Below are 26705 nucleotides of genomic sequence, written 5' to 3'. Positions count from 1 at the left end.
GCTGTCCTACGCCCGGACCCCACTTTCCTTCCAAAAGTGGTCTCAGACTTCCACCTGAACCAAGACATAATTCTACCCACCTTCTTCCCGGCCCCCTCCTCCGATCTCGAGACAGCTCTGCATACTCTCGATGTTCGTCGATCTTTAGCCTTTTATAAAGATCGAACAAGCTCCTTTCGGAAGTCACAGCGTTTATTTGTCGGTTATACGGGACAGCACAAGGGAATGCCAGTGTCTTCACAGCGTTTGGCGTCCTGGATAGTGAACACCATCACCCTTGCGTACCAGCTCGCCAAACTCCCCTTGACAGCTCCAGTTCGTGCACATTCGACGAGAGCGATGGCAACCTCGGTAGCATTTGGAAGGGGAGTGCCTTTAACAGATATTTGCAAGGCCGCAACCTGGTCTAAGCCTTCTACCTTTGTAAGGCATTATCGACTGGATACCAGAGCCAGAGCGGACTGCGCATTTGGCAGAGCTGTTTTGTCTTCAATACTATCCTAGAACACCGACCCTCCTCCGGTAAGTCAGCTTGCTAATCTCCCATATGTTGTGTGATGCACAGAGACCACGAAGAAGAAATGCAGGTTGCTTACCTGTAACCGTAGTTCTTCGAGTGGTCATCTGTGCATTCACACAACCCACCCTCCTACCCCTCTCGGTGTCTAAGATCTCAGAATATTTTGATAACTCAAGTAGTGCTTATACAGTATTATTTTGCCTCTACTTAATAATAAGGAGACTACCTTCTGCCAGGGCACAGTATCAACTTCCCCACCTGTTTAGTAGTCCCATGAGTAGCGACTCTATGGGTATCGATAATCTACCCTCGCTACCGATAAAAAAAAAAAAAAAAAAAAAAAAAAATCTGTAACTACCATCCACCACTTCGGTGTCAACATCCAGGTCCATACCGAGAATTCTTCTCGATTCCGAGGCCACAATGTCGGTCTCCAGGAACTGAGGAGAATCGGGCGGGAACCGGAACATGCACAGTACGCCATGGGGGAGGGGTTCCCGCCCGGAAAAACGCCTCAGCTATAGAATTTTCCCGAACGAGACTCCGCGCAGGCGCAGAGCCCATATGTTGTGTGAATGCACAGATGACCACTCGAAGAACTACGGTTACAGGTAAGCAACCTGCATTTCTCTCCACACCTGCTGTGAGGGGCAGGGGAACTCCTCATTCAACTTTGGAGCACTATCTCCAGCCTCGGAAGGGGTAATCCAAACCATCCTAAGGTCCCCCAGGGACTGTAGATTGCTCTCCCCATTGATTAACATAGAATAACACTTTTGTCCCAATTTAAAAGCATCTCTGCCTTGTTATGAACCTAATGACTCATCAGTGTTAATCTGGAATCTTGTGTGGTAATCAGGATAGCTTTTCAGATGTTTCTATAAAATGAGTTAAGCAAATTATAGAATGTATATCTTGAGCACTTAGAAGATTGACACAGTTTGTAAATCCCATCAATTAATACGCGATGTGTTTTGAGTTAATAGTTTGTGATTATGCAACTGTTTGATTGATATGAGTAATAACGTTTGCTTTGTTAAATATACTTGCTCTAATGGCATTGTGTCTACTTGGACAGTGAAGGAAAAGGCAAGCCTCAAGCTGATACTACAAAGCAGCAATTTTTATGAAAAATGTCCAGTGTATCCTTAGGGTCAAAGGGTCGTTGAATGCCTTATTTTAATACAGCAAATACGGGTCACTCAAAAATATACTTTTGTTCTCATACCAGAGGGCTTGTTCAGACATCATTAGCCAGGGAGATGGGGCTTTGAAATGTAAAAAAAAGAATAAGCTGATACTTCCCAATGAAGAATTCTATGCACAAAACCAAAAGTTGATCCATTAACAGGATTATAGCACAATTTAGAGAAAGTTAAGTGTGTTTTCGTTTTATTAAAGCCATTGGGGCCTATGCACATAGCAAAGTATTGATTGATTGATTGCATTTCTATACTGCCCAATAGCTGAAGCTCTCTGGTTCACAGAGAGCTTCACAAAACCTATGGACTCCGTTCCAATGATTTTAAGTTCCAATGATTTTGCTGGTAGTTAAGTACAGAGAGCTTCGGCTATTGGGCAGAATAAAAACGTAATAAATAAATAAATAATATTTTTCTGCATTTGGTTGTATTCAATGTTCTTACAGTAGATCCATCGAAATGAATGGGACTTAAATTAGACAAAAAAACAAATATCACAACCCATTGTCTTCATAGTTCCTATGGGTTAATCCACAAATCACTTGTATTATTGCATTTAATGATTAGTCCTGATCTTGATCAGGCAGTAATGTTAAATGCAATAACATGTAGTTTCACTATATTGTAAACTATCGTATTTTCAGTGTCTGCATTTGGTCATAATGAAACCTTGCTGCTAAAGAAAATAGTTTTAAATCTGTATGGATGAAGCTGCCCAATTTTCTCTTCTAGAATGATGTGAAATACTTTTCAAGAAAAGGTTTTAGCTGCCCTTTTCCCTTTAAAATGATTTCTTAAAACTATGTAGGAAAAGTCTACAGTATTGGGAAATTACAACTTGCATTTTCTCTCTCTTTTCATCAGGCCTAAGATCAGGTCTTGCTGCCTCTATTGCAGGGAGTTCTATTATCAGCAAAATGTTACTAGCCAACATTGATCCATTTGGTGCTACACCCTTTATTGATCCTGATCCAGAATCGTTGTAAGAAAAATAATTGTTTTTTTAAATGCTTGATTATTTATATTTCTCATTTTATTGACATTCTTATTTATTCTTACAATATTAGTGTCCAGTAATACATGCAGAACACAAAAGAAAGTTTGAGTGATTTTAATAGATTCAGAAGTCCAACATTTTATTTATTAAAAAATAAAAATGGAGCAGACCTATGCAATTGTAGTCCCGAAATGAGGACACTGGAGTTTAGTGCTAACCAGGATGTTGTTCTCACTTTGAGAAAGAAGGCAGGCTTTATCTTCTCATTGTCCTTTGAGGTGTACTTCAGCATTTTGGTTTTAGACTTGGGCTAGAGCTTCAGTGACTTGGTGTGGACGATCATTGAAGGCTAACCGATCCATGCTTGCTTGTTTAAACTGCAGTGTGAGCCCAGACAGCATGGCTTGTTTGAGGAGGAGGAAACAACCTTCAAATAACCCCTGGGCTTTTGTTGGGCTATTTGAGTGTTGTTTTCCCTCAAAAACAAGCTGTGCCACCTGGGCTCGGATGATATGACAAGGTGTGGCCAGGCAGATAATTACGGAAATCATGCCAGGTATGCACCAGCACGGACTTCAGTTTAAATAAGCCACCGTGTCTTTTTTAGCCTATGATGATCATGCAAACCTAACAGCTTTCTGAACATACTCCCAACATACTCTTAAGAACAAGGAGGAGACAGAGGGTTAACAAAATTTGGGCTGATGGAAGCAGCGCAGGACTCATGGATCAACTTCCTTCCCCAACTGTTCCAGGTAGGAATGGAAGGTGTTAAGTCTTGAGGGGTGTCAAGGTTCCTCCTTTGTCTGGGCCCCTTGATCAGCTCCTTAAAGATATTTCGCCTCTTTAAGAGCCGTTCTTCTCATCTGATGTAAAGTTTTTACCTTCCCCTCTTAGTAGCGTCGGGTTTAGGCCTTAGGTGTGGTGTAAATGACACTCCTGAATACCAGGTTTTAACAACAACTATTTATTAGATTATATGATATAAGGCAAAGACACATCAACTTAAGGCCTTTACTCAAACAGAGCTGTAAGACTTTAAAAGGCATTTAAAATAGAAATAAAAGAAATAAAAAAGCAGTTTCCTCTAGCCTAGCTACACTTTCACCTAGAGTCCCTTCCAGCCTTCTCCTGGCTGTTCTTCTTCAGAGTCCCTCTCTGCAGCTCTCTCTGTAGTTCTTCCCCTCTCTTTCTACAGTTAACTCCACCCCTTTTTATACCCTCCCCCAGAACTGAAATCATACAATCAGGTAACTTAAAACTGGGGAAATGAAACTTAACTCAAGGGGGAAAATGAAACTCAGGAATTCCCCCTCCCATCAGGAGATTTTTGGGTCTTCAGGCTTAAACCAAACCCAAGCCTGTGTAGACCTCAAACCTTCACAAGGGGACTAAAGATAACCATTGCATCTGGTCTCTATTTTGTGTTGTGTGTGATCACTTTGAAAAAGTTAAATTCCATGTTACGCTTAATTAGGAAAATCATAAAAACAGTAACAACAACAACCCTGCCTTTATAGAGATCTGTGGTGCTAACACACTTGGAATGTGTACAGTTCTGATCCCATGAAACTGATTGGGTTGGGGTATTTAGGACAGATAAAAGGTATTACTTCTTCACACAGCCCATAAACTGTTGAATATGCTACTACTAGTTGTAATGATAGCCACTAACTTGGATGGCTTTAAAAGGGAGTTAGATGAATTCATAGAGAATAAAGCTATAAATGGTTATAAGTCCTGACGGCTATATGGTAGGCAGTATGCCTTTGTACACCAGTTGCTGAAGAATACAACTGTGAAGATGCTATTGTACTCATGTTCTCTTTGGGAGTTTCCCACAGGCACCTGGTTGAACAGAATGCTGGATGAGATGGACCCTTGGCCTGGTCCAGTAGGGCTCTTACGTTCAGTATAGGTTGCAGTTGTTAGAGCCCATTCAACCTTCTTGCTGGGGGACTAGAAGCAGCCCTCCACTCTGCAGTAATTCCACTGTCAGAGATAGTAATGGATAAAGCAGCAATGTGTTTAAGGTTATGATGTGCATAAGGTTAAACAACCTCTAACACCTGAAGAAGACCCGTACTCAGGGATGAATGCATAGGGCTACTTCTTGGAATAAAACCTCATATATTCAACATCCTGAAGGCTTTTTTAAATATATATAAATGCATCCACAGATCTCTGAAAAAGATCTCAAACATGAACCCTGCAGTTCCATTTGTGTAAGGCAAGACACTTGATTTTTTCCCTGTTCCTCATCACCTACTGCAGCCATCTGCTCTGTATTTCATACATTTTCCGTAATGGCACCCATCCCTCAGGAGCGACTTTGCAGGGAGTGCAGTGGTCTGTGGGATCTGTGAAAATCAGGTGAAAGCCGATGTGTTTTCCATTACATGGGATCCAACCCAGTGTATTTTGTCCCAAACAAATCATTAGTAGTGCAATAGATATTAACTTAGCACTGCTACTGTCATACGGGGGCGGGGTGTGTGTGTGTCAAACATTGGGAGAACCAAGCAGGAGGCTCGTGTAGAATCTTTTGAAAAGCTAGAAAAGTGCCATTGTTTATATACTTCAGCATATGGCAATTACAATCTGCCCTATGTATGCTATGGTTATTATATAGGTATGTGCTTGCTTACAGGGAAGGATATTCAGAGAAATGTGTCATGAACAATTATTTTGGAATTGGATTAGATGCAAAGATTTCATTAGAATTTAACAACAAACGAGAAGAGCACCCTGAAAAATGCAGGTAATTGAGTCAATGCCGAAGTTTTAAATAGGAATATTTAACATAAACATATGGTGTAATGGCTGTCATTTTTCCTTCGACATCTTAGGAGGGGTTGGTACTTTACAGAACGCGATTGATCTGTGAATTATATGCCTTGGCATAATGGTTTTTCTTTTGCATTCAGAAGCAGGACAAAGAACATGATGTGGTATGGTGTACTTGGCACTAAAGAATTATTGCAACGGACCTACAAAAACTTAGAACAAAAAGTTCAGCTTGAGGTAACATTTTATATCACCCTCTAAATGTTGTCAGGTCTGAGCTGGGGGAGCAGACTGCTCCAGCCCCAGCCCCAATGTCTCAGCTTCTTCATACTTGCTTGCTACTTTGTGATGTTGGACTTTTCTAATAGCACAGCTCAGCTGCCTGCAACATTTCTCCTAATACAGGAAACATTTTTTTTCTTTTGGAACTCACTATTGAACTGGGTCCTGTGAGATGTGCTATAGATTTTTCTTCTTCCTGCCCCTGCGCCTTAGCTCTACATTTATCCAACTGTGCATCATTCCTGAGAGGTGAGCTGCCCCCTAAAATTAATTAATTAATAATTAGTTAAATAAATTATTGCCAGTGGGAGATTTCCTTCCATTGTGAATAGGCCAACGCCCCGGGCTCCCATCCTGCTGCCACACCAGGGCAAACTATGTGACAAATGTTAGCACACTATTTGACAAGTGTTTGCACTAGGAGGATCTGCCCTTACAGAGTCCATTGCAGCTGATGCCAGTACTGAAAAGATCCTGCTCCCAGGACCACTCTGTTGAAATCAGTCAGAATGGGCACATGGAGAAGCACCTCAGATGTTGGACTGAGTGAATAAACAAAATGTTCCCAGGGAGGCTCATACAATTTATTTATTTATTTATTGCACTTATATACCGCTCCCATAGCCAAGGCTCTCTGGGCGGTTTACAGAAATTCTAAAATTAAGATAAAAACGAGTATACAAAATTTAAAATTCTAAAACACAGAACATGCACACATAAAGCATTAAAAACCGTTTAAAAAAACTAAACATGTGGTTGATTAAGATGTGCCGCCATATGCCTGGGCAAAGAGGAAAGTCTTAACCTGGTGCCAGAAAGATAGCAGCATTGATGTCAGGCGAGCCTCGTCAGGGAGACCGTTCCAGAGTCTGGGGGCCACCACTGAAAAGGCCCTGTCCCTCGTTGCCACACTCCGAGCCTCTCTCAGAGTAGGCACCCAGAGGAGGACCTTAGATGTTGAATGTAGTGACCGGGTATATTCACGTCGGGAGAGGCGTTCTGTCAGGTATTGTGGTCCCAAGCCATGTAAGGCTTTATAGGTCAAAACCATACAATTAACCATCATACAATTAACAGGTTAAAGACTGCAGCAATAAGTGATCCCCCCCCACCAATAAATAACCCCCCTCAGAAAATAAAATTACTCTCATAAAAATCTAAAATGCTTGAGAAAAGTGAAATGACTGTGATTTGTGCGGAAAAGATAAGTGTGGGCGCCAGGCAGGCCTCTTTGAACCGAGCATTCTATAAATGGGGAGCCACAACTGAGAAGGTCGTCTCTCTTATAACTACCCTCCTTACTTCATTTGGCAGGAGTATCTAGAGGAGGGCCTCCAAAGATTGCCTAAGAGTCTGGGCTGATACGTAAGGGAGGAGATTTTCCTATAGCTAGAAACAGAAAAGGTTTAGGCAGGTCAACACCAACACTTTGAATTGGGCAAGGAAATGGACTTGAAGGCAGGGGAGCTAATGAAACACTGATGTCCCATGATTGTATCAATCAGTCCCAGTTAGTAGCCTTGAAGCTGTATTTTTTGACTAACTGAAATTTCCGAACCATTTTCAAATGTAGCCCTACATACAATGCATTACAGAAATCCAACCAGGAGGTTCCCAGAGCATGGAATTACTGTTGTCAAGCTATCCATGCTCTCATAACATCTTGTTTGGATTACTGCAACGCGTTATACGTGGGGCTGCCTTTGAAAACGGTCCGGAAGCTTCAGCTGGTACAAAACAGGGCAGCACGGTTACTAACAGGGACTGGCCGGCGAGATCACATTACGCCTGTCCTTTTCCAGCTTCATTGGCTGCCAGTCCAGGTCCGGGCCTGATTCAAAGTGCTGGTACTAACATTTAAAGCCCTAAACGGCTTGGGGCCAGGTTATCTGAAGGAACGCCTCCTCCCATATGTACTTGCCCGGACCCTAAGGTCATCCTCAGAGGCCCTTCTCTGTGAGCCCCTGCCAAAGGAAGTGAGGCAGGTGGCTACCAGGAGGAGGGCCTTCTCTGCTGTGGCACCCCGGCTGTGGAATGAACTCCCTAAGGAGGTTCGCCTGGCATCTACATTATATTCTTTGAGATGCCAGGTGAAGACCTTTTTATTCTCTCAGCATTTTAACAGTCTATAAATTTAATTTTAACTTTCCTGATTTAAATTTGTATATTAAATTTGCATTTCTGCACTGCTGCTGATTTTATCCTGGTTGTGCTTTTATATTGTATTTTACATCATGTTTTCATACTGTTTGTTTTATACTTTGAATGGTTTTAATTTTTGTGAACCGCCCAGGGAGCTTCGGCTATTGGGCGGTATAAAAATGCAATAAATAAATAAATCTCTGTCCAGATAGGGTAGTAGCTGGTATATGAAGCTGATAAAAGGCATTGCTGATAAAAGGCATTGCCATTGTCAAGTCACAATGGTAGATCCGGGACATCTCCAAATGGCATTTTTGTTTCAGTTTTGGTTTTGGTTTCATTTTGAGTCTGCTATAATGCAGAATGATGACACATTCCTGTTGTAGTTTCTGGATAGTTTTCAAAGGCACTATATAGAGGATGTTACAGTAGTCCTGTGTCATAAAGCTATTTTGATTCATGCTTAGGATATAAGTGACTGCCATATTTGGAACCAGATGGTTGACTAACTGTCTTGGGGCATTCTGCTTTCACTGTAATCTCTGGTTTGTATCAATTGCTTCAGCTGTTTGGGTTGTTTACAGTCAACCATCTATCTATACTGGGAACAATTTTTGCCCTTTCCTTCTACTATATAATTGGTATGGGTGAGAATAATTTAAAGAAGCTGGATGCACTAGAAATATGTAGAACGTACTGGTTAAGGTTAAGAAAGCTAGAATAGATTATTTTTAATTCCAATCTAGTTCTGTGATTAAAGAAAGTAGCAATTTATTTCAGTGATTATTTATGTAGTATTTTATGCATTGCAGTGTGATGGGCAATATATTCCGCTCCCTAGTCTTCAAGGCATAGCTGTTCTGAATATTCCAAGCTATGCCGGTGGAACGAATTTCTGGGGTGGAACCAAGGAAGACGATGTGAGTAATCTATTGTATTGTGTGTTTGTTTTTATATGTGTTTTTGCTGCCAGTCAGGATTTTTCCTGTTTTATTGACAAAATGTAGTTACTATAAATGTCAGAAGACACTTAGTTATTTATTAGTTTGGTGGTGTTTTATTTTGTAAAAATGCATACATATTTATTATTTACTTGTGAAACTATATGGTTTTTATACAGTTCTGAAAGGATGAATCAATATCATAGTTTGCAATATGGTGGTGTTTTTTTTTTAATTAAAGGCCATTCTGTACTATCAAAAACCTTTTTGGTATCAAGGAACACCATCAATGTTGTATGTAACTTGTGAGGATTTATAAATTTGCTAACATTATCCTTTTATTTTGGGTTGTATTCAAAACCAGCTTAATCTTTTTTTAAAAGCGTTTGGGAAGCTAAGCTCCCAAAAGGTTTGAATTCTAACCCTTCACTGAGCAAATCAGGATCGCAAAAGAAGTTCAAAACTTTGAGAGGCCCCCACAGTGCACTGATTGGAATAAGGTCTCAGTAAATATGTATGCAGTGAGTCAGATAGGCTGCGGAGGCAACAATAAATCTGAGACCATTGGAGGGTCAGGAAAGGAGTCACAGTTTACCTGTCTTTACTTTCTTATGGAGGCTCTTTTGCCCCTTTTTCTATTCTGTTTAAAATGTAAAAATGACACATCTTCTATAACTATCGTTGTTGGTTATAGATGGTACTTCAGTCTTCAGATGCATGTTGTATAACCAAAATATTTTGATGCAGAATATTTTAACAATCTGCTTCCAAAATGTGTAGTATATTGTGCTTGGTTTGCAGCTATTTCAGATATGAATATAGTTGTTTTTGACTTCACCATCCTACTCTGGGTGACGAATGCTTCACTTCTGCACTGTTGTTTAAGAGATGCTGATTTATATTCTGGAGTATAAAACGGAATATCTCAATTACATTAGTGCTGTGGCATGCAAGTATTCAAATGTTCTTGATGAGTTACAGAGCATAACAGACATAATCCCAGCTCTAAGATGCTTGTAGGTTTCCGCCAACCCTGATGTTTTCTTTTCCCCTATCAGATATTTGGGGCACCATCATTCGATGATAAGATCCTGGAGGTTGTTGCAGTATTTGGAAGTATGCAGATGGCAGTTTCCCGTGTTATCAAGCTGCAGCACCATAGGATAGCTCAGGTATGTCTAATGTCCAGAAGCAAAGAAATGAGTTAACACAGTTGAACATGAGGCTGCTAAAGTGCACATGAATCAATGGTTGAGTTTTTGTTTTAATTTTAAGTGTGCAACAAATCATCATAAATGCCAAACTGCAACAGCTTTTTGCCCTTGAAATGTACTTGGACAGGAGCCATAGCTGCTAACAACTATAAGCCTTAATGGAAATTGTCATGAACATATTCATCTGCATTGAAACCTGTTTACTCACTTTCAGTGCCGGTCAGTAAAGATCACCATACTTGGAGATGAAGGCGTCCCTGTGCAAGTGGATGGAGAGGCATGGATTCAGCCCCCAGGAATTATTAAAATTGTGCATAAAAACAGAGCACAGATGCTAACACGAGACAGAGTATGTTACGGAAAGGACCTTTGCCTAATATATAATGTCTTCTGTATAAATCGCTTTGTGAGGAATTTGATATAGTTTCATTAACAAACAAACAAAAAACTAAAATGCAAAAAATATGTAGTTAGTATATGTGTGTCTAAATACCGTAAGGTAAAAAAGTAGACTATACATACATACATACACATTCTTGTGTGTGAGAATGTTTGTGTTTGTGCAAGAGGGAAAGTAATATCATTTGATATGGAAATACTCCAGTATTCTTGGGGAGAGTGTTGTTTTTAGTCAGAAGTCTAAAAACACCTTATTTAAGGTTACCAGATTTGATGTGATACACATACAAATACACACACACATACACACACAAACAAGATTCTTTTTGTAAGTCTTTTGTATTACCTGTCATTGTTAACTGTTTTATTCTGTTTTTATTTTCATTTTATCTTGTACGCCACTCCGAAATTTTTCAATGGGGAGCGGTATATAAATATTCTAAATAAATAAATAAATAACAAATAATTGAACAAATTGAATAGTTATTTAAAATACTTTGCATATGGAAGAATTCAGAGCAATGTCAAGTAATTTATTCAATTCCAAACAGGCCTTTGAAAGTACACTGAAGTCCTGGGAAGACAAGCAGAAATGTGATTCCTGCAAACCAGTACTGAGATCCCCTTTGTACCCTCAACAGGCTGTGGAACTGACCACAGAAGAAGAAGCTTTACAAATCCAGTTGTGTTCTCAGGCTGCTGAAGAACTGATTACCAGGTACAAGGAAACAAATGTCTGCTAGGGTATTGCAGTGTGAGAGACATGTTCTTTTCGGTATGCTCAAAATAGCTTAATTTTCTGGTATTGGTAAACCCCATCCTAAATACTGACACACTTAGAACAATGTTGTAAGGATACAAATATATTCTGTTAAGTACTACATTCTGTTTCTGTTTTGTTTTTGTTTTACTTTTGAATTTGCTATGATGACACATTCCTGTTCATTTAGCCCTTGTAGACTCATCTATCTTAAGAGTGCATTCATCTGTCTTCTCAGGCATAAGTAGTATGCTCTAGATCAGTGGTTCCCAAAGTGGGCGGGACTGCCCCCTTGGGGGTGGGTGGGATTGCATAGGGGGGCATTAAGAGGCAAGGGGGCGGTAGGGCGGTGCTCGAGGTGGTCTTTTCTGAGAAGCGCCTCTCCAGAAGATCTTAAAACCCAGGAACATTTTTATGGGAGAAGGTAGTTTGGTCCCAAGCCATATAGGGGAAGAATCCACACATGTATTAATACCGTTTAAGAAGAGTCATTTTAATGGTGAATTGAAATGTTTCAAAAGCACCAAAACGCTAATGAAGAGACATACCCTGCTTGGTGTGCCCCGCCATGCTGGCTGCAAAACAGAGGCGTTCGCTCTCTTTTCCCTCCCTCCCTAGGCAAGCCTGCGGCAGGTGCTTCGAATTTTGAATAAATATTCAATTAATTGTTACTGTTTTGAATTTTATTGTTATTATCTTCCTTAGTGGGTTGTTGGAAACTGCTATTCTGAATAATGATTTTTATGGTGTAGGGTAGGGGACCCTGGGCATGAGTTTGTGGAACCAAGGGGGTGGTTACCTGAAAAAGTTTGAGAACCACTGCTCTAGATTAAATTCTTGTGAGAATTCAAACTCACAGTGAGTCTTGGATTGGTAATGTGAGAGAGATCAGACAGACATTCAGCCTGTGTGCCACCACCTATCTCTCATCCGGAAGGAACTGCAAGGGGACCACCCATACCAGCAAGAAAGCTTCTTGTCACTCATAGGCCAAATCAGTTCGGATGGTACTCCTTGATCACTACAAAATCTCTCAGTTCAGGATTCAGCACTGGTCTAAGCAACTGGAAGTCTACTGCCACTGCTTTACTGCTGGCTGTGGACCATCTTGCTTCACTAGGCCTTAGATTTGACAAGATCTTTGTCTGACCATTGTCTTTGCATCTAATATAGCATAATTTAGATCTAAAATTCTTTTGAAGGCATCATGTTAGTGGTTTGGATATGCGCATTTTACTGTGGCATTGCTCATTCTGGCTTACGGTATATAGTAGACTCTCAAGGCGCACAATCCGTTTAGCACTGAGCTCTGCACCTGCAAAGTGTATGTGGGGCTGTGGGGAAAATAAGGGAAAGGGAGCGACAGGTATGTAATGCTCCAAGGCATGAAAGCAGTGGCCACATTCATGAGATTATGGTCAAATTGAACATAAAAGGAAAGACTATGTTGGAGGAGGAGTGTTGGGAAAACATATGGCTGCGACTGTTTATTGTATGATTCTCTATAGCAAATAATGCCAAAAATGGCTGGTCTGGATGCAGTATGCCTGCAAAATAATTACCGTAAACGTAGATTTCTGTTCCTTTTTGTCAGCGTTTTCAGGCCGCTGTTTATCAATGGGCAATGCGTTTCTAATTCCCCTTCTCTCCCTTCGCCCCTCAAACTATTCTTGCAGAATCTGTGAAGCTGCAAAAATACACAGCCTGTTGGAACAAGAGTTGGCTCATGCTGTAAATGCATGTTCTCATGCATTAAACAAAGCCAGTCCAAGATTCCCTGAGGTAAAGAAAAATTTGGTGCTGTATAATAGTGCATAAAATAAAGAAACAGTTAACGCCTCTCTCTCAGCCCTAAACCCTTTTACTCTCCCTCTCCTTCCATTCAGACATGCAGACACACACACACACACACACACACACACACGGTAGTTCCCACCTGGCCCTTCTTCGCTCCTGGCTTCCCTGACCCACTGTTGGCTTACAGCTGCCCTTCCTAGCCCCCTTGCTTTGCTTTTCCTAGCTCTTGGTCACTCTCTTTAGCCCTCACTCCCAGATTGCCAGACAGCAGTGACAGTGGCTCCTTTTTTCTTTTCTTTTTCCTCTCTCCTTTTCCTTGGTGCAGCGTAAAAGGCTGGCCTGCAGCAGCCCGCCATCTTGATTTCCTAAGAATGTATCCAAGCCCTACGTGTGGCACAGAGGCATTCGTGGGAAATGAAGATAGCAGCAGCTGAAGGCCTCTACTTTGACGCAATCCTAGCCGTAGGTAAGACTTAAAATAATAATAATTAAAATTGGGAGGGGAATTGGCACCTTAGTGGCACCTAAGGCACCTTCCTTAGTGCCAAGGAAGATGTCTGGGAGCACCATGTTACCCATCCCCTGATGCAGTCTAGACAACATAGTGTCCAAGATGGACTGAAGATACATTCCAGAAAGTTACCGACAGAGCAAGTAGAATCAGATGACTCAAGCAGTGCACTGCACAAAACTCCCCTATCTGACCTAAGGGAAATTTCCTTCCTGACCCCAAATATGGTGTTTAGTAAGACTCTGAATGTGAGCTTTGTATTAGCCATTGAACTATATTTATTTACAATATTGCTAGACCACCTTCCAACAAATATGTTCAAAAGAGGTGAAAACCCTATTTAGATTCTGGTAGGGGAAGCCACTTTGACTTTTTTTAAAATTTGATTTTTTTGTCTGTTGCAAAGCTGTTCACAATTAAATTTATGGCCCTTGTTTTTGACCTTCATGTCTCCCCCCCACCCCCCACAGAGCCTTACAAGAAACACTGCCCTTGAGGTAGCTGTCAACGTGAAGGCACTGCACGATGAGACTGAATCCTTGCTAGTAGGAAGGGTCCCTTTGGTAAGATGGTGATAAAACGGAACTTTTTTTTACTGATTTACTCAATACATTATACCCTATTTCTTCGATTCTAAGACACACTTTTCCCCCCATATAAACATCTCTAAAAATGGGGTGCATCTTAGAATCGTGGGTGTGTCTTAGGGTTTTTTTTTCCTGTTGGTGGTACTGAAATTAGTGTGCGTCTTACAATCGATGGTGTCTTACAATTGAAGAAATATGGTAGTTACAGAAACCAAATTTATTTATTTATTTATTTATTTATTTATTTATTTATTATTGCATTTATATCCCGCCTTTATTCCTCCAAGAAACCCAAGGCGGCGTACATAATCCTCCTCCTCCTCCTCCTCCTCTCCATTTTATCCTCACAACAACAACCCTGTGAGGTGAGTTGGGCTAAGAGTGTGTGACTGGCCCAAAGTCACCCAGTGGGTTTCCACAAAAAGGCCAATGCACCATGCTGAGAAGGGGGAGACTGAAGAAATGGCAGCAAGAAGACTTATCTGTAGGCTGAGCCTGTCTTTAAGGAAAAGCATTGAAGTTTGGAGGACTGGGCACTTCTGAAGCAGAACTGCAAGATATTATTTGTGTCCTGTTAGTCGCAGCCTTTATTTGAGTGAGGGTGACAACTGCTCTTGACCACCCAAGTGGTTCATGGCTTTGTAACCTTGAAGCCTTGCTGAACTTGGTTGAGTTCATTCACCTTCACTTTACCTAGTCTATTAGTGAAGAAAGTGCACTTCTCCTCTTAACTAGAGCCAATAGATAATTACAATAAATGTGGTACAGTCTTTCCTGGCCCAGGTGAGGAGCTGCATATTTTCAGTCTGTGTCTCCTCTTGAGTGTGGAAAAGGAGCATGTTAGAAAGGCTAGGCTAAAATCCTTCCTTCTTAGCATTCTATGTGCAGGGATTTCTTTTCTTTCTTTTAAAAAAATTGAATGCACATTCAAACACGGATTCCCTCTCCTGCATGGTGGAATTTAGAGGACTGCTCCAGGAAGCCAGATAGCTTGGGAAGGGAAGGCAGTAATGTGTCCCATCTGTGTGCATCAGTTTGAAACATGTCATGACTTAGTATTAATTTTATAACTTAGTAATGCTCATTATTTTCATCTGGTTTCAGCTTTAATACATATGTATCATATTGGAGAAATTGAGAAGGTTTTGAAATGCAGACACATGTATGGATGCATTAATACAATTGTAGTTACAGGAATATAGATGTTCTTCTTTTTTTTTTTTTCCCCCATTTTTTAAAAGAAAAGACATTGATCTCAGTTTTTGAGTTTTATGACAGCATTTGGCCTGTCTCTTTCCTTGTTAAAGATGATTATTAGATACTCCATTTTGAAGGACAAAAGATTCATAATGTCTTGTGGTTTGTTTCTGTAGCAGTTAGATTCCCCCCAGGAAGAGATGCTCACAACAGCTGTGCACGGTTTGGAGACTGAACTAAGAAAGCTTGCTGAAATTCCTTGGCTCTTTTATGTTCTGCAACTAAATGATGATGAGGTGAGTGAAATTCACTTGCTTTCATTTTGTTAGACGACTAAATTAAATTATGCTGTCATCTTAAACCCCTTCTGAGTATTATATTCATATTTACAAATGCTGCTATTTTTTGCAGAGTATTGCAAATTGTTGCTTAAACCTAAAATAAACTAGCCCCATGCCCTTACTCAAGACATTCTATGTCATTATTTAAAACCACCTGGGGGGGAAAATGTTATTTCCTTCTTCCCTTTCTCTCTTTTTCAGTCTTACTTTAAGTATGTTTTCAAGACCAATTCAGTGTGTGAGTGCAAAGCTGATCACATCTCTCTGTCTCAGGCACTCACAGCCAACTCTGTGATTCCTTGCAAAGTGTGTCGGTGTTTTGTGTTTCTGTGTTTTTTGCAAGCCAGTTCTTTTTATATGCCTGAGGGCTTCCCATTGGGGTTGTGGTGCGTTCAGGTGATAGTTAACTTGTCCTTTGGGTCGTACCAGTGTTATTCTATTTCCATTTTTGGAATAAAAGTAATGCTTTCCAAGGGACCAAATTGTCATCCCTGCCCCAAAACTTTACATAGCTTTAGAGCTAAGAAATATATGTATTTCTAAAATGCCCCTGAAGAAGAAAAGTCATTTTCTCAAATGTATCAAGCTCTTAAAAAATGGGAACTTTAAAAGAATGTATTTCTCCCTTGTTTTTGTACTGCATACCGTACCTTTCCCCTTTGCTTCTCCTCATTTTAAATGGCCCTATGGACTTCCCCACTTTTTGATGAACCCCACTGAAGGACAGACAACACTGCTTGCTGTTGCTAATAATGTCTGTGAAAAGTCCCCCCCCTTTCATCTTAGGCCTCCTTAGATTACTTTTATATTTTATCATATTATTTTATGTCTTATCATATAAGGTTCGTAGTTTTGGGGTACTCTTAGACCCGTTTCTGTCGTTGGAGGCTCAAGTAGCCGCCACGGCTCGGAGTGCCTTTTACCATCTTTGGTTGGTTCGCCAACTACGGCCTCTCCTGGACAGGGATAGCTTGGCCACGGTGGTACAGGCATTGGTAACCTCAAGAATGGATTACTGCAACGCGCTCTATGTGGGGCTGCCCTTGAAGCTGCTCCGGAAGCTGGAGCTAGTGCAGAATGCTGCAGCTCGGCTGTTGTCTGGAGCTGCCCCTTTCCAGCATGTGACTCCTCTGCTGAGGGAACTGCACTGGCTGCCTATTCGCTACCGGGCCAGGTTGAAGGTTCTTGTACTTGTGTACAAAGCCCTAAACAACTTGGGACCAGGATACCTGAGAGAGCGCCTTCTCCCTTACCAACCTGCCCAGTCACTGAAGTCATCCGAGGGCCTGCTCCTGGTGGTTCCACCTAGATCCATCCTCCGATTGGAATCCACCAGGGGAAGAGCCTTCAGTGTGGTGGCCCCCCTCCTGTGGAATTCCCTGCCTCTGGAGGTCAGGCAGGCGCCAACCTTGTACTCCTTTCGGCACCTCCTGAAAACATCTTTATTCCAAGAAGCCTTTCTTTAACATGCAGCCTTGGATTTCTGTGTTGTTGTTGTTTGCTTCTTTTTAAATTTTGTTTTAACTGTTTTATTCTGTTTTTATTTTCATTTTATCTTGTACACCGCTCCAAAATTTTTCAATGGGGAGCGGTATATAATAACTGTAGCTAGGCTACCTCTGTCCAGATAAGGGCACAGTTGGTATATTCGTCTAAGCTGATAAAAGGTGCTCCTTGCCACTGAGTCCGCCTGCACCTCAAGTAACAGTTCTGGATCCAAGAGCACCCCCAAACTATGAACCCAATCCTTTGGAGGGGAGTGCAACCCCCTCCAGAAGTGGTTGAACATCAACTTAAATAGTCCCCCGTTAACTAGTGTGTCATCTGTCTGGGGAAACCACGCCACGATTAGTTACTTTCCAGAAATAACCAACGGAGATAACCAATGGTGTGCAGAGTTATTTATCTGCGCAACCGCTGCTTATTGTGTCATGTGGTGGGCTCCATTGATGATTTCCCGTGCTTTCAGAGCCATGAGGCAAGAGCAGCAGAACCCCCAGCGCGCTTTTTTTGGCATGGGAAATAATCCTGCCCTGGGAAGCACTTGGGCAGCCGCTGATCATGCCTCCCCTTGGTGGGGCAGAGTGATCGGGGGCTCCTCACGTGCTTTCTGGGATGGGGACATGCCATCCCTGGCTGGAGCACCGCCGATCGCAGGGCCCCACATGTTCCCAGGGATGTTCATGTCCCTTGCCCCCGTCCTGCGATTCATCTGAAGATCGGCTCGAGGGGATGGAAGGAGCTCATTCCATCCCCTTGAGCCGATCCCCAAATGACTCACAGGGCAGTGAGCGAAGGAGGTCTCCTGCAGCTGGATGTGTAACATCAAACCGCAGGAGAAATCCCTCCGCCGATATTGAGGAGGGGTGAAGGCTCTATCCTGCAACTGTCACAAGCAGGACCGATATTTTTTGCGTCTTGTCCCCGTTTGACAGAAGAGAAGGGGAACTGGATGCGGCAGCATCTCTTCTGCCGTTGCAAGGGACTCCCCTTTTCTTCTGAGGAATGGGGACAGGATGCGCAAGAATCTGCTCTGCTCATTACAGCTGCAGGATAGAGCCTTGTGCCGGCGCAGCCATGGCAACAGGGAAGGGGCAGAGTTGCTATAGCCACCCACTTCCCTGTTGCTATGGCCCCGATGGGGAAGGATACATCAGCCCCGAGTCATGTGATCCACTGACAAGGATGATGTCGCTCTACGCTGATGCGTCCTTTGTTGGCAGATTTCTCTCATGCCCTGACACATGAGGAAAGCGTCCCACAGCTTGTTGCTTCTGCGATGGCTGCAGCACAAGTTTCTCTGCGCATGGCCGCCACAGAAGCAAAAAGCTGCGGAATGCTCTCTTCATGTGTCAGGGCACAGGATCAATCCGCCGGCTAAGGATGTATCAGTGCTGAGCGACATCCCCGTCGCCTCTCCCTACGCAGCCACTGTGAGAACCACCGAGTGCATCGCCTCCAATGACAGGGGACGTGATACGCTCACCGAAGCGACGGTGCATTGATTCCAGCTCCTGTCAGGCGGTGGGATTCCTCTGCCGCCGCTTTTTTCACCAGCGACAGCCACTACAAAAGACGCGCTGTGGCTCTCACCAGAGAAAGGAAGAAGTGGTGGCGGAGGCATCGCTCCTCCTGACAGAAGGTGGAATCAATGCGCCGCCTCCACTGTTGCTCCAGCAACAGCTGCGACGCCTCCGTGTGCTGCGTCTCTCCTCCCCACAGAAAGGCGGCTCGCCAATAAGGTAAGCAGGAACCAGCGCTGCCATTCAGTGGGGAGGGCAGAGAGTGGGGTGGGGGGAAAGACAACTACTCAACAGAGTGTGAATACTCTACTCCATGGAACACTACTTCCATGTTGCCCGAGTGTGGCACTCAAATAGCCACCCATGGGGTGGACTGTTCACGCTCCATGGACTAAAGTGTCGTCTGAACGCACCCACTAACTGCTTAACATCAGTGTGAGTCTTTTTCTCTAATGGATGGGGTGAGCACTTTGATATTGACCATTACTGTTTAGGGCAGCCTCCCACAACCTGCTGCCCACCAGGAGTGTTGGAGTATGACTCCCACTATCCCCATCTCCATCTTTCCATTCATCCTATTTTGTTCTGGAAATTATCCATCTTTCAGATTCTTTAAATTTTGCTCTGCAAGATGGTGTTTTTTATCTTGCATTTAGATTTCAAGTCCCTCCCCTTTCCTGTATCAGTTCTTTTTATTATTATTATTGTAAACCACCCTGAGAATTGTTGCTAGTAGTGGCAAATAACTACATATATTTTTAGCTTTCCCATCTCTTTTATTTTTAGGACCCTCCTTTGGAATATACTAAAAGAAACAACAGAAGCACGGTATTTCGCATAGTGCCAAAGTTTAAAAAGGAAAAGGTTCAAAAACAGAGGACTAGCTCTCAACCTGGTACGCTTTTTTTTAAAAAAAATAGTACTGCTTGGGGTAATGGGAGAGAGATGGCTTCAAACATTCAATGAAATTATTAGATAATGAACTATGCTATTAAGCCCTGAATTGAAGGCAGCCTTGTCACAGGCTGTCCTGGGCTAAGTGATTTGCAGATGCATGTCAATACATAGAGGCATTCCATGTTGTTTTACCTTTGAGATAACGTGAAGTATCTTGCACTGATTTGTCTGTAACTGGATTAGCTGCCTCTTAAAGCCTATTCTTACATTATTGGTTTTTAAACCATGGGATTCTTTGGAAACTTCTCTGGTGTTGCTAAATGAGAAAGTCAGTCATGACCAATGGGCTTCCCCCCATTATTCATTTTCCTTTGTCATTACTGATCTTCCTCTGTCATGTGCAGCTGCAGGCAAGTGTTGGGCTTGCTCTAGAGCAGAGCTTTCCAAACTTTTATGTTGTTGACACACTTTTGAGATAAGCATCATTTCGCGACACAGTAATTCAGTTTTACTAGAAAACCGGAGGTTAAACTAACCCCTTATAAGAGATACGGACACATACTGTACATAAATTGTAATGACGAAATATATGGGGACACAACATATCTCATGAAAACCTTTCATTTATATTTTAAAAATTGGCTGTTGCTACCATTTGCAGATATCCTGTGCCATCTCTACCCTCTGAAGTGGAATGGTGCCGGATAAAATAGAAGGACTGACTCCTATTTCCTTATTAAACTCCTTTTTTCAGTTTAATGTTGGCAACTAACCTTAGAGAACAATGTTGACAGAACTGTTCACCTGATATGGTTGGTTAATGCAGTAGTTTGTTTAATGAGTACTATTCCCACCCCCACTTACATTGTAATTGATGAATCATCATCTGTGGATAGCAAAACATGCATAGACCTTGCAGTACAGATCCTAAATTGGTTACAGTGAATTAGTTGATATTTAGGGGCTTGATAGTTTTGATGCTGAAGCTGAAAGCATGGCTGCAATGCAGATGCACTTTCCTGTTTTTAGACACATTCTCAGATTTTCCTTATCTGTAACCTGCATGAAAAAAGAAGCTACCCAGTTCCCCCCAAAATATGTTTGACTTTTGCTGTCACTGCAGTGTTCTACTCTCTCTTCCACTCTCTATGGCCTAACCTTTGCTTTTAATGCTGTTGAGCATGTAGAAATTAAGGGGGTTTTGCTCTTAACTTTGGTAGTTCAAAAATGGGGCACAGATGAAGTTGCTGCTTGGCTGGATCTTCTCAGTTTGGGAGAGTACAAAGAAATCTTCATCAGCCATGACATCCGAGGCTCTGAGCTTTTGCATCTGGAAAGGCGAGATCTTAAGGTATTTTCTTTGTGCTATTTTTCTGCTTATGAGAATTTTTCTTTAATAGAAATTAATTGAAACCTTTCTTCTGTCCCTACTCCAGTTATGTGCTTGTAGCTTGGCTTTTAGTGTGCAAACTTGCAAAACATGAACACTGAAACTAATATGCTATCAGTCAGGCTATACTTTCATCTGGGAATATCAGGAATATTGAAGATTTTTTTCTTTAGGAATATAATAATAATAATGATAATCATAATAATAATATATTTATTTATTTCTGATCCGCCTTGCCCTTTGGATTGAGACGGGGAACAACATTAGAACAGGAATCAATACATCTTAAAAATTCTTGATTTTACATTGATCTGGATAGGCCTGCCGGAAAGGGCTAGTCTTTAAAGCTGCCTTAAAATCACAGAGAGAGTTAATTAATGTATACAGAATGATAGTAGAATCAGATTTGGGGAAATCATTATATGTGTTAGCCATATTAACTTATGTGAAAATTACTACATTGATTCGAAAGAAATTTTCTTAATAAGGGTTTGTGTAGAAAATAATCTGTAATTCATTCACTAACCTGATCATTATCAAGATATGTATGATGCATGTTTTTAATATTCATTTAAACTATTGTTTCCTAAAGTTTCCCGAGCATTTATGTATCCCCTTTCTATTTGAAGAGATAGACATTCACATGCATGCTTTACAGCAAGCTCTGCTTACTAGCCAGAATTTAATTGATGCAGGAGGCAAGCCCTTGGGGTGGGGAGGTGGGGGAGGAGGAGGCAGAGTCTGTTGTGATTTGATCCCCCTGAAGTCTTCCAGTTTCGAGTGTGTGAATCTGAAGTGGGGTTTTGGGACAGATTAGGGATTCTGTTGGTGTACTTCCTGCCTCGCTACTCAACAGTCTTCCTTCTGAGCTAGCTGAGGAGATCTTGGGTTGGTTCTGGAGTCTCCATGGTTTGTTGTACTGGGTGGCTTGAACATACACACTGAGGCCACCTTGTCACAAGTGGCTCACGATTTCATGGTCTCCATGAAAATCTTGGGTCTGTCCCAGTTACATCTGGCTCTACTCATTGATCTGGTTTGGATCTCTGGAGGTGGGGATGATAGTGTTCTGGGGGTGGAGGAACTTTCCATAGTTCCATTGTCATGACTTGCTGGATCTTAGTGCCTCTGTGGGGGTGGGGGGGTAACTAACATGGTCTGCCTAATAATAATTTATTTCTTACCCGCCTCTCCACTTGGATCGAGGCGGGGAACAACAGCGAATATAAAACACATAAAAACGGTTTTAAAACATAGTATACATGATTAAAACATCCTTAAAACATCCTAAAAACATCGTAAAATTCCAGATGGATCTGCATGGGTTTCTGATGGCTTTGGGGGATTTTCTTGACACTTTGGCAAATGATTGTAGTTGCCCTCCAAATGGAGAAATGATACAATCTTTCCTGAGCATCCCCTCCCATGGAGTGGAGCCAAATGAATCCCCTGGTTTTCCAGGGCACTGCAAGCTATGGAAAAAGTGTAATGTTGACTAGAGCAGTTTTTACAGAAAATGCGGAACACATTCAATCAAACATGGGCTAGAGCTAAAAGTTTATTCTGTGGCAGGCGGGGCGGTGAAGAAATCCTTCTTCATCACCATTGTGTCAGCTCAGAGTCACCCAATTAAGTTTTTGAGGTGATCAAGGCCTGTTACACTCTGGCCTGTATGAAAAGGTGGACCACTCAATAGCCCGCTGCGAGAATGTGGACAGGATCCTTGGAGAAGTAAGTCCTATCACTTGTATGCTGGACCTTTGCCCTTCTTGGCTTATAAAAGTAGCCGAGGGGTAGTGGGGACTGGCTGAGTGGGGTAGGGTAGTGGAGTACATACACCTCTTTACAGCAAGGTGTGATTTGGTCTTGCTTAAAAGAGGTGGTTGTAAGACTCTTTAAAAAACAAAACACCTTCCTGAACTATATTGTATTGGATCATTTCTGGCCGATTTCTAATATTCCATTATTGGGAAAGGTGCTGGAACATGTAGTGAATTCTCAGCTCCAGCAATTTCTGGATGAGTCGGATTATCCAGATCCATTTCACTCTGGTTTCAGGCCTGAGACTGCTTTGGTTGCCGTGCTGGATGATTGTGCCTGTAACTGGACATCGGGACTATGTCCCTCTTAGTGCTGCTGGACCTTTTGGTGACTTTTGATACCATCAACCATAGTATCCTTCTGGGGCATCTTTCTTCAGTGATACTGGCAGGCAGTGTTATACAGTGGCCTCGAGTTGTTTAGGATATGCTGAACTGAATCCACTGATAAAACTTTTAGGGGTTGCATGTTCTAAGTGGTTCTTTGGAATTGTTAATGCTCTTTAGGCTACTTTAACAAATGTTAGAGGGAAATTTTGTTAGACCGCATGCTTTTTTTTTTAAAAAAATGATCTGTTCAAGTAAACTATGTTCATATTTTAATAAACTATCTGGGTCTAAAGCCAGCCATGCTTGTGTATCCCTGGCTAGCTGTATGAGGAACTGTGAGTGCAAACTAATGTTTCATTCATATTTTTTCCCCCGATGTAGCTGATAGGGCCGTGAATGAGCTGCCGTTTCAGAAAACCATTAACAGCACCAATCAGCTCTTTTCAGGTTAGAGGAAAGACTGCATGTGTGCACAGTTGGATCAGGGCTTCAGTTTTTATTCCTGAAAAGCTCAGAATAGATGACATTAAAAACCAGTACTAAGAATGCCTTTGAAACAAAAACTATTCTAAATCCTCAGCCTCAAAATGCTTGAATTAAAATGCTTTTGGATAGCTTCCTGGACTTGGTTGGACTTCCAGAGGAAAGGAATTTGAAAGCTGGCCTTGCTATTTGGTCATGGTGTCCAAAGAGCACCACTGTTAGGTGATTAGTACTGGCCCTGGGCCAGGGCTGGTATCTAAATAATGCAAAGGCCAGCCTATGTAGGTATTTATGCAGGAAAACTAGCACTTGGAATTTTATCTGGAATGCTATTAGACACTGTAACATTGCTAACCTCCCCTCCCATTGATCATCTTTGTCAGGAAACAGTTGATGGCTGCAGAACAAATTAGCATGCAGATCATATTCATAGGTACTTTGTGGACCTACTAGGTAAATATTTCTATTAGGGTATCTGGAAGCACCTTGCATTAAATTCTGCTACAGGTCTGCCAGAATGCACTGCATATCTTTTTTCTTCTGCTTCAAATCAGAAGAGTGGTTCAAACCTAGTGGGATTACAGAATAAGAGCAGAAATTAATATTGCAAGGAAGGTACTGTTGCAAACCCATCTTCCCTTGCTGTGAGAGCCCAATAGAGGAAGGGTGAGAGGTTTGCAGAAGGATTGCCCAGATTGAAGCATCATCTTGGTGGGCTGAGCAGTGCTGCCCTATTTGGACAAGGGCATTGCTGAAAGGCCAAAAGCCCCTGTCTGTCAAGTGGTCTGGAAGAGGCCTACGCCTCCCTTTTTAAGCGGATGCAAAGGCGAGGAACCTTTGCTAGGACCATCTCATCGGCAATGCTGGAAACGTCTCCTGTTTGGATCCATCATCATCTGAGACTCTGGGTGCACTAATTGGAACTTTGGATTACATGAAAAGTATTGTGAGGCTTTTCATAGATTTGAGCTCCCATTTGCTGAGGATTGTGGGTCTTTGTTGTCAGCTTAGTGTACCGGCAGACTGGATTTGATCTACGACTCTTGGACTTTTCTCTGCCAAGCTTTGTTAGTCAAATTAAGTTTAGAGCATAGCTCCTAGCATTCACACACCCTTCACGTGAGGACACATGTTTGTTTGTTGAATAAAGCTTTGTGGATTACACTGTAGATGTCTTTATTGTCTCGTACCGGTAAGGGGGCCTTGCAATCACGACACTACAAGTGTGAGGACCCATTTGCAGGAGATAATCAGGAGGAATGCTGAATCAGGCCCTTCCTTCATGTGCCAGTTTTTTCCTGCAAACGGACCCTCAGGGGTTTTGCTTGCTTGTTTGTTTTAGTGTCAGACTTCATGACTGTGAGAGTAAATAATCTGAAGGGGGAATTTTCAGGGCAAAGGATTAATCCGCCCCATTTTTACTTGTCAGTCCTCTCCTACAGAGGCCCCTATCCCATTTGCCTTGACTGGTAGACAAATGATTGGGGAACACACACATGGCAAATTCAGAACAGCTAGTAAATATTTTCAGACATGGAAATAATCCATCTATGAATAACACCAAATAATGTAGGCTGGGGTGGGCAACTTTTCACCCTACAGATGTTTTGGCCTACAAACACCTTCTGACTGGGATCTCTAATCCTCTGTATGACTTGACAAGGTGTTTTGGCCTACAACACCCATAATCCTTCATCTGGCTATGGTAGCGAGGGCTGATGACATTTGTAGGCCAATGCATCTTGAGTGCCACAAGTTGCCAATTGATGATATAGGCAATTCAAGGTTGGATGGTGGAGGACTACCAAATTTGTGCACATATTTGTATTTCCTTTGCCTTCAATGTGGCTCCTGGGTGAGGAGAATGAAGAGCAGGAAAACAATTGAGACTAAACCTCCTCTCTCACAAAGCTCCAGCTTTGACCATTTTAATGGCCTTTCCCCACCCTTTTTCCTAATCTACAATATCCTTTTTAAGGTGAGGTGACCAGAACTGAACATAGTATTTCAAGTGTGGTCACACCATAGGTTTGTAGAAGGGCTGTATGATATTGGCAATTCTATTTTTGATTCCTTTCCTTATGCCCAACATGGAATTTGCCTTTTCCCCAGTACCCACACACTGGATCCGGACTGGTTCTAAGCAGGCTGCCAAAATGAGCAGGGGGCTGGAACAACTTCTCTATAAGGAAACGCTTCAATGTTTGGACTATTTAATTTAGAATAAAGGTAAATAAAGGGGATGTTTATAAAATGATATGGAGTAGAGAAAGTGGAGCAGTGCAATATGTTCCAATGTGTATTGCAGCTAAAGAGAGGTTTAACATTTTTCTTCCCTTAATGAGAAGAGCCTCAGGTCATCCAGTGAAGTTGAATAGTGGTAGATTCAGGAAAGATAAAAAGAAAAGTACTAGGAGAGAGGGTTTATTTTGTACTTCAAAAACACACCCCAGAGATTAGGGGTAGTGATCTCCATATTGCCACCTAAACACCTTCTGACTGGGATCTCTAATTCTCTGTGTGACTTGACAGGGTGTTTTTTTTAAACCTTTTTTCAGTTTTTGAGAAACTTTAATTATGGCTAGCACAAAAGCCACTGGACCTAAATGTTTGTCATTTGGCATGTTCAGTCACTTCCGTGTGGGCTGCCACATTCCCAAATTTCATGCACTTGTGCGGAAGCACAAAAAAAACTATTGCTCTTCGCTTTGACAGATTTATTTCTTTTTTGAAAAAAACAGAGTTTACCTGTGGGTAGCACAAATGCCACTGGACCTAACTCTCTGAAATTTGGCAGGTTCAATCATCTCTATATGGGATACCAGATCGCCAAATATTGTGTATATATTATAAAGACTAAAAAAGTTGTGGCTGTTTCTGTTTTCCAGAGCAAGTCAATAGGAAAATGTAAAATCTGAGTAATTTGAATTTCTGTATCTTGCTTCGGATCTGGTATCCAAAATTGGTCAGATCAGCTCTAAATCAATCCAAAGCAGATTGGGCCCAAATCCAAAGTTCTGAATCAGCCGCCTAAGCGGTTGGGAAACCCATGCACAGCCCTAGTAAAAACCATCCTGTTCTAGCA

General features: G+C 41.9%; 2 protein-coding genes across 2 annotated transcripts in view; both read left to right on the top strand.

Moving 5' to 3' along the window:
- NAA16 (N-alpha-acetyltransferase 16, NatA auxiliary subunit) overlaps nt 1-26705 on the top strand; it is a 439249-nt gene that overhangs the window by 379727 nt on the left and 32817 nt on the right. The gene's annotated exons all lie outside the window — the stretch shown is intronic.
- Nucleotides 1-26705, top strand: part of DGKH (diacylglycerol kinase eta) — a 134061-nt gene that overhangs the window by 103317 nt on the left and 4039 nt on the right. The window contains exons 18-29 of the mRNA XM_063125965.1: nt 2587-2704; nt 5370-5480; nt 5647-5743; nt 8743-8850; nt 9930-10043; nt 10300-10434; nt 11036-11202; nt 12921-13026; nt 14023-14115; nt 15513-15632; nt 19487-19595; nt 20818-20948. Coding sequence (XP_062982035.1) covers nt 2587-2704; nt 5370-5480; nt 5647-5743; nt 8743-8850; nt 9930-10043; nt 10300-10434; nt 11036-11202; nt 12921-13026; nt 14023-14115; nt 15513-15632; nt 19487-19595; nt 20818-20948 — 1409 coding nt within the window. The remainder of the gene's footprint in view (nt 1-2586; nt 2705-5369; nt 5481-5646; nt 5744-8742; nt 8851-9929; nt 10044-10299; nt 10435-11035; nt 11203-12920; nt 13027-14022; nt 14116-15512; nt 15633-19486; nt 19596-20817; nt 20949-26705) is intronic.

Source organism: Elgaria multicarinata, chromosome 5 (assembly GCF_023053635.1).
Source record: "Elgaria multicarinata webbii isolate HBS135686 ecotype San Diego chromosome 5, rElgMul1.1.pri, whole genome shotgun sequence".
Lineage (NCBI taxonomy): Eukaryota > Metazoa > Chordata > Lepidosauria > Squamata > Anguidae > Elgaria > Elgaria multicarinata.
Note: the sequence above shows the minus strand (reverse complement) of the source record. Positions and strands in the feature narration are given on the sequence as shown.